The sequence below is a fragment of the Phyllobates terribilis genome, unplaced genomic scaffold (assembly GCF_046119375.1).
Source record: "Phyllobates terribilis strain yellow unplaced genomic scaffold, ASM4611937v1 Scaffold_5559__1_contigs__length_50759, whole genome shotgun sequence".
Classification (NCBI taxonomy): domain Eukaryota; kingdom Metazoa; phylum Chordata; class Amphibia; order Anura; family Dendrobatidae; genus Phyllobates; species Phyllobates terribilis.
In genome coordinates this window covers 1-8,490 of record NW_027368305.1, presented here as the reverse complement: position 1 = coordinate 8,490, position 8,490 = coordinate 1, and the positions used below count along the sequence as shown (strand labels likewise).

At 38.3% G+C, this 8,490-nt stretch overlaps 1 protein-coding gene across 1 annotated transcript; it reads left to right on the top strand.

Moving 5' to 3' along the window:
* The first annotated feature begins 5,555 nt into the window (after window positions 1-5,555).
* On the top strand, window positions 5,556-7,582 carry LOC141250334 (uncharacterized). Its single transcript, XM_073669931.1, is given in 7 exon segments — window positions 5,556-5,673; window positions 5,676-5,803; window positions 5,892-5,996; window positions 6,081-6,158; window positions 6,373-6,560; window positions 7,033-7,206; window positions 7,420-7,582. Coding segments are annotated over 7 exon segments (954 nt in total).
* Window positions 7,583-8,490: the final 908 nt, after the last annotated feature.

Here is an 8,490-nt window from a genome sequence, read left to right as displayed (position 1 = left end):
TAAGTTATAGATACTAATAGTTAGTTCCTATAACCAACAATTTAATAAAGTGACTGATTTTCTTACCTCAACGAACACTTCATGTATCAATATTCAAAAGTTTTATATTTTAAATATAGGTCATGTACCTACTGTATATATCAGGGCTCTACGAGAGAGATTGAGGATTTTCCAATCTTCTTGCCTTAGTTTTTTATTTCATTTTATAAGCATTATTTGTTACGATAATGCGAGATAGCCTCCAGGTTAAAGATGATTCCCACTGTTTCCTGTCTATAAAAAAGAAGATATTAGAATCAATTTAGGTTGGTTTGTACTTTTTTTCTTCACGTTATAAAAACATATATGTTATATTTTCTTACTGAAAATATAAGTGTTGAATCTTTTTTGTATAAATAGAGTAAAATAATACAAGAACTTGCACGAGCTATCAAGCCCGATCCTAGTGTTTTGGAGGTCTTAGGACAAAAAAATTATGGACCCCGATTTATACTTTTTTACATAAAAGCTTATATTAAAAAAGGCTTGTTTTTTTAATATATGTTCTGGAAAAAAATATACATAGTCTAAGACACTTTATTTTAACCGCAAGTTTTAAAAAGAAATAAATTCATATAAAACTTTTATTTATAAATTAATCATAACCACAAATCTTATAATTTAGAGTATTAGTTTGTACTTTGTACCATAAAGCAATTTAAATGATCTATTTGTATAAAAAAAATATAGAAATTGAAATTTTCATTATCAACACTTCTTTTTTGAAAGAATATGTTGTCAAACAAGTATTAAATGGACATACAATTAATGATCCTTTACTCCTTATATAGATGTTAAATTGGATATTTTAATAAGATAAAAATAAGGATTGTGTGGTTCTAAGTTCAAAACAAACTGGCAGCACTGTATTGCATAAAGAAAAAAATGAGGAATTAAATACCACTACGACAACATAACTCTAGTTACTTAAAATAACGACTATGTTTATATATAAAAATTCACAAGCTATTGGACCCTTTAGAAACTTGTGTCCTGGGCCATCGCCCAGGCTGTCGTTGCTCCTGGTCCGGTTTTGTGGGCTATACAATTACAATAGCAAACATAGTTCATGACTTTGACCTATTTGATTTTTGTTTTCATTAGATTATGGTATCTGAATAAATTTAAGGTCTTAATTACTCTAAAATATAGAGTGAATCGTAAAGTGTGGATCGTGTGATTTAAGTACCTTAATCTAACTGAAGAATATTTCTTTTATGTGGAAAAGATTAAGACTTTTAAGAATAATGATTTCCAAAACGATCTTCTTTATTGATTTTCTTTAGAGTTTACAACTTCAAGGCAAACACACAGTTCTTAGTTTGTCTCTTAAACTCTCCTAGATATTGCCTAAACTCTAAATCAACAAAGATAACCTCTTAGAACGAACAACCTCTTCTAAATCGACAAACTAAACTATTTATACTAAAGGAATAATTGTTGTGAACTAATCTACAAAAAGCTAGATAAAATATTAAATAATAATGCAAATCAGAATATAAACTCATAGATAACAAAGCATCTCTAACAACCTAGATTAGAAATCTGGGAGATCTCTTAAACATCTATCTTCCCCTTTATAGCAGCTTAAAGATATCTTTCCTCTTTCATGCGCTCGGTTCCCATCCTTTCACTCGGTTCCCTTCAGCGTGTCACTTTCTTATATGGTTTGGAACTTTATCTGCTTGGTTTCCTAACTTTGGTACTCGGTTCCCTTCATTCTGATAAAGCGCTTTGTTATTCGCTTGACCCGCTTCAGTCGTTTCAGTTTCGTAACTTAAGCTCGTTAATTCCTTTGCTTCAATGATCTAATTTGCTCAAATCCCTATTGCTATCTTGCAATAACTCACTCAAGGTAGACATTAGTATATTAAGATGTTTGTTATCATTAAAATTGAGAGATCATATGTTATAGATACTAGTAGATAGTTCCTATAACTAATAATTTCCCCCTTTTAATGATGACAAACATATAATCTTAGCACAGATATAAAAGTTTAGCCAAGAGAACTGATAAAGTAATAGTTTTTTACTCCTTAACCTGTGACCAATTAGCATTTATCGCCCTTTAAACTTACCTCAAGGGCTAGTCCCCCCTTAATCAAATAACTCCTATGCTTGTAATATTCTCCCTTTTGACATCATTTAAAGATCATGCTTAATGTTAAACAAAGGAAAATAAGTATAAAACGTGTGTTCTCTTTAGAGGAATGGTTAAGTGATGTATAAGAAAATAAACAAGTAAGTCACTTCTCAGTACGAACTAGAGAAAGCAGTCATTTAATCAAAAGCAAACTTTATATATTGAGAAGCACACAAAGACAATTAATAAGAGTAAAAAGTACAGTAAAATTTTTGAGGAACTTTTGGATTTCTAAGGAGCCCTAAGATACTGAGAATAAGCCCTGATTCAAGTCCACTATTCATCTTCAAAGTCGCCCAGATAATCTTCTTTCAGAGGGTCATGATGTGGTGAAGGTGCTAGTCGATCATCTTACGAAGACCTGCCATGTGCTTGTTTAGTTGAAGCACGACCTGTAGTGTTCAGACTTGTATCTCATACGGGGTTAGGTTGTCAGGGACGAGGGGCTTAGTTGGGTCTTGAGCTGCTCAGTTTTGGGTACAAATCTAGGCTTAGGTTTCTCTGGAAGGCATCCATGCCAGTGTTCTTGACTAGTCGTCATAGCCCAGTCACTGTCACTATACTCTCAAGCGATGTCTCCTTCATCGAATTGTAGATGCCAAGTTTGATCATGATTTTCTTCACGACGTGCGGGTACGGCAGCGCATGGTTTTGTGAATCTTCACTGTAAGCATGTGGGTGAGTATCAGTTTGGGAGTGTCAATTAAACTCCCCTCTATCGCAGCTCAAAGGAGGCATGCATCGACAATCGTTATAGTGTTGCGCTTCTCCTGTCTTGGGATAACATTGCGTGAGAGTATGAAATGGAGCAGCTTCTTCACAAAAGACATCATTTGGGTCTTGATCTCCTTGGGCTTTGCCTTATCCACCAACAACTCGGTCGTTTCTGACTTCCCGGATGGCCAATTCTTCTTAGGCAAATCAGCATAGCCCTCACCGGTTGGGAGGCCAAGCACCTTGGCGACGAGCTTGATATTGATAGTTTTGGGCTCATCTACCCACGGTATATGCGCCACGGAGTAGATCTGGACTGACGCTGGAGGCATAGGCACTAGTGCGCTGTAGAGTATCCTTACTTCGTCGAGATCTACGGCGAAGGGCTCTTCTTCGAGATCGCACCAGCGTGTACGCTCAAGAGTGGCGACTGTGGTGGAAACATCAAACTCCGCTGGATCCAGGCTCTGGAGTGTGTGAGGGAGAGTGTGGGAGGGTTGCTCTCACTGTGAGTGGGTGTGGTTGGGGGTGTGCTCACTACTTTTGGAGGTGGATGGCTTTGGTGTGGTGGAGGAGATGGAGTGGATGGGCTGAGTCGATTCTGGTTTATCTTCCACCATGAGAGCGGAGGGAAGTAGCACCTTGTGTTGGAGGTGGCGGAGGAGGTGGCGAAGTGTTTTTCTCTGGGGTTTGGTGTTCCGGAGAAGGGACAAAGGTGGTGGTGGACTGAGGCTGTGGGTTTTCGACCGCCGCGGGAGTTGCTTGAAGATGGGTTTCGAATTTCCGGCTTAAACAACAATTTCCGGCCATTTGCTTTCGCGTTGAAGATGGGTTTCAAATTTCCGGCTTAAACATCAATTTCCAGCCGTTCGTGTTCGCGCTGAAGATGGGTTTCGAAATTGCAGATGGAGGTTGAAGACGAATTTCTGGTAGTCGCGTTCGAATTTCTGGGCTTCGTCTTCAACAATTCCTGGGCGTCGCGTTTCCGGCTTTGTCTTCAGCAATTAAAGACGGAGGTTGAAGACGAGTTTTGAAATTGCATGATATGTTCTTCCTGTTGTAGACGGAGGTTGAAGACAAATTTCTGGCAGTCGCGTTCGAATTTTTGGGATTCGTCTTCAGCAATTTATGGGCTTCGTGTTTCCTTCTTCGTCTTCAGCAATTAAAGACGGAGGTTGAAGACGAGTTCTGAAATTGCAGGATATGTTCTTCATGTTATTCGCTTTTCCAGCTTCGAAATTATAGGGTGTTCATGTGTTCTTCATGTTCTTTGTTAATTTTGGCATTGTTAACTGTTCATTGTGTTCATCTGTAATCTTAGAATATGGGATGAAAAGGAGATGAAAATCTCACTAGAATCTAGCATTGGATATTAATCCTATTCTTTGATGGTGTTTTTTTTGGCATTGTATTCATCATGGTCCTTAATTTGTGTTTATCCTGTTTAAGAATCATGGTCCTTAATTTGTGTTCATCCTGTTCAAAATTCTTAAGATTTTCAATTTCTCACAAGATTTTGAAAGAAGGGTAAGGAAGTCTTTTTTTTTTTTTATTATTTTAGCAATCTATCAGGGATAAAATGATCTTTCCATTAATTTGGATAGAAAACCTAACAGAATTGAGGGAAAGTTGCTCCGGTAAGAAAATATTGAAATATGGGTGATTCGGAATAATTATCAATATAAGGAATGGTTCCTCGCAAATTTCGCCATATAATGGATGATTCGGTGCAAACCGCCTAAAAAAAAGAAATGTTTCGTAAAAATACAAAGCTATGTTGCACGGACACGGACACGGATACGGGGACACGGACACGGCATGACACATGGACACGGTAAAGTCAAAATACAGAAAAATAGGACACGGCATAATAAATTATATATTTTTATAAATACATTATTGAAAATATGATATTCAATTGTATCAAAATAATTAATAGTAAAACTAATTATTAATGAATTTATGTAGTCGTACGGAGGATGCTCGTAACATTAAATCACGTCTTTATGTTGAATTTTATAGTATTCACATTATATATATAACCAAATTTAGGTAAATCAAGCCGAATAAAGAGGTTGAGTGATTTTAAGTAAATTGACGGTAATAGGAGGCTAGATATCGGTGATATAGGAAGCAAAAAGTGGGAAATAACATTAGAAAAGAACAAGGTAAATTGTTACAAGATGTGTCCGGGTGTGTCTAAGGTGTGTCCGGTATTGTTGACCGTGTCCGAGATGTGTCCAAGTATGTCTAGGCGTATCTAAGTGTGTCCGTGTGTCTTACATGTGTCGGACACAGACACGACTCTCCCTAGACGTGTCCGTGCTTTACAGATACAAAGTGATCTAAATCAAACAAAAATTTCATTAATCATTCGTTTAGCATGAGCCCATTGACTATGAGGCGCACACGTAGCATATGGAGTTGATTGATTGATCCACTGTGATGGTAATTCTTTGTCCGTTACACGAAATTGCTCAACTGAGCAGTTGAAATCGAGATCAGACAGAACATATCTTTGAATCGGAATCTCAATTTTCAACCGTCCTCTGTGCCTCCTTCTGCGTCGAATCTCAGCTAGTTTCCACTCCCATTTGCGCCATAAATTGGTTAAGGCGGTGAAGAAGAAGAAAAGGGGGAGGTGAAGCAGAAGATGGCGATGCAGGGACCGAGAGTACTAATGGTGGCGATCAACGGCGACGCCGGCGCTTACAGGACGGTGCAAGAGGCAATCGACACCGTCCCCCTTGGTAACACTTGCCGGACGGTGATTCGTGTCTCCCCGGCGTCTATACACAGCCAATCTACATCCCGAAGACGAAGAACTTCATCACGATTTGTGGAGTCTCCCCCGAGGAGACTGTTATCACTTGGAATAACACTGCAACTAAAATCGAACATCACCAGGTTTTAAAATCCTTAAACCCTATGGATATTTCTATTTGCCGGTGGACTTGTTTGGTTTAAGTTTGTTTGGAAAATTGCGAAATTCCAGCCGGCTAGGTTGATTGGAACGGGGACGTTTGGATGTGGGAGTGTGATTGTGGAAGGAGAAGACTTCATTGCTGAGAATATCACCTTTGAAAACTCCTCACCTCACGTTAGTTTACTTGCTTATGGATTGTTCTGCTTTCAGCTGCTTAGTTTGGAATACTAAGATGAAATTCTCCTACAACGTGTTTAGGGTTCAGGACAAGCTGTTGCCCTGAGAATTTCGGCTGATCGAGGTGCATTTTATAACTGCAGGTTCCTTGGATGGCAGGTACTCAGTGCTTGCTCTTATACATTCAGTCATGGCTTATAGTGTAAGCAAACAATGGATCCTTGTTTGAAATTTGAGAGTTGCAAGTCCCAAGTAAATGAGATGTGAATTTCATGTTCATACATGTGGAACTGCTGATGAGTAGCACCCATTTCTTCAGTTCATTTATCATTACAAAGGTCTTCTCTGATTATGTGGTATAATGTGTTGCTAGGATACACTGTATCTGCATTATGGAAGACAATATCTGAGGGACTGTTACATTGAAGGAAGTGTGGACTTCATTTTTGGTAACAGTACTGCTCTTTTGGAGCATTGCCACATTCACTGCAAGTCAGAGGGATTCATTACAGCTCAGAGTAGAAAGTCTTCTCAAGAGACTACTGGATATGTGTTCCTCAGGTGAGTATCAATCTCTTCAATTTTGCTGATCAGTATGGTGTATCTTTCACGTGTACACTTATTCTCTTGCTCTGGTGTTATTTTTCCAGTGGTCAGATAGTCATGTCTAGGCACTTTTTGTAGCAAACTTATAGGTTTGTCAACATATATGTGAGTTTTCCATCATTAAATTTTAATTAACCTTTTTCTTTTCCTTTGAGATTTAGGCAGTTATTCTCTTTTAGTTAATTCTTATGGTTAAAAGACTCTATAGATGCAGGGCAATGCAAGTAATGTTTTTCCTCTTATATAAACTTTGAAGTGTAAGAAGTTTAGGATACTAAAAAATAGATTGCTACACTGGATCTGGTTACAATTTTGTATTCTCATCAGTGTGCAATTGCTAAATCTTGCTGATCATTTTCACCTCGAGTCTGAGTAGAATTGGATGATGCATATACTATTCAGACTTGTAAAGAGATTTATGATTCAGATGTGTCATCACTGGCAATGGGAAATCATCATACACGCATCTTGGAAGGCCGTGGGGCCCCTTTGGAAGGGTGGTGTTTGCGTACACTCACATGGATCATTGTGTGAAACCAGAGGGATGGAATAACTGGGGCAAGACCGAAAATGAAAGAAGTGCCTGCTTTTATGAATACAGGTAGCTTTTTTGTATATTTTTCGTCCCCATATTTAAGAATGCTTCTCAGATTAATGATTTCCTGAATGTGAAAGTGTTCTTGAGAAACCCGTGGACCATTAGTTTCTGTAGAACACACTTAAGTTTGCAGTACTGAGAAAGTGTGTTGTTTACCTTTAATTTGTGAGAAATTTGAAATGATCTCATTTATTTACATTGATTTCTGAAATGCAGGTGCATTGGCCCTGGTTGTTGCCCTTCAAAACGTGTAACATGGTGCAGGGAGTTAATAGACGAAGAAGTGTACCAGTTCATCACTCATTCCTTCATAGATAATAATCCGCAAAGACCTTGGCTCTTGCAGAGAATGGGCATCAGAATACCCTCTTCTGCTTAAACAGAGAATGTGCAAGACCTATCCAGCCTTTCAAGATATCCATATCAATAAAGCTTCTCTATGTGTAAATCTCTAATCTTCAAGGTTGGGAAAAACAAGGCACTTTTCAAGTAATGTTTGTTTGTGCCACTCTTTTTTCTTAATCTATCTATCTATCTATGTATACATTGTATCTGGTTGAGCGAGTCATCTATGTATCGAATCATGAGACATGGTTGATAATCAGTTCCAGTTTGACAAAACCAAGAAATCACATAAGGATCGGATCTTCGCACAAGCACTGTCGTGTATTTGGTCTCGCTGATTTCAAATGGCAAGTTGTTAGCCAGGGCCCACCAGGAGGCGGCATTCAGGTTTACGTTAGGCGTGGCAAAAAGCCACGTTTATGCTGTGTCAGATATTTGTTCCTTTGTGCAGTGTCTGTATATAGGCTCGTGTGTCTGGTGAGAGAGGGCATCTTTTATACTGTTAGTACAATCAAGGTCACAGTGACCAGGCTCAAGGGGAGTATCCAATCCTTGGGAGAGAGTCTGTATTCCTTTGGGGAAGTTTATCCTTTCAATACATTCCTTTCATTACAATCAATCTACAAGAGTGCTATTCTCTATTGTCTAACACACGTCTCCACACCATCACCTCTCTAGTCTGGTATGCGAGTGCCGAGACTTCCTCTGTAGAAATCCGACTCATACATATTTTTAGGGAAGCTAATGTTGTAGCCGACTCCCTCGCTTGATCCCGCTTTTATTTTTTCATTGGGTTTGCACGAGTTTGTCGTCCCGTCTGTGGGAATCAACAAGCTCCTTTTAAATGATGCTATTTTTTTTTACCGTGTACTATTGTAATATAAACCGAGAGTGTCGTCTCTCTTTACCAAAAAGAAATTAAAAATTAAGAAATTTTACCAA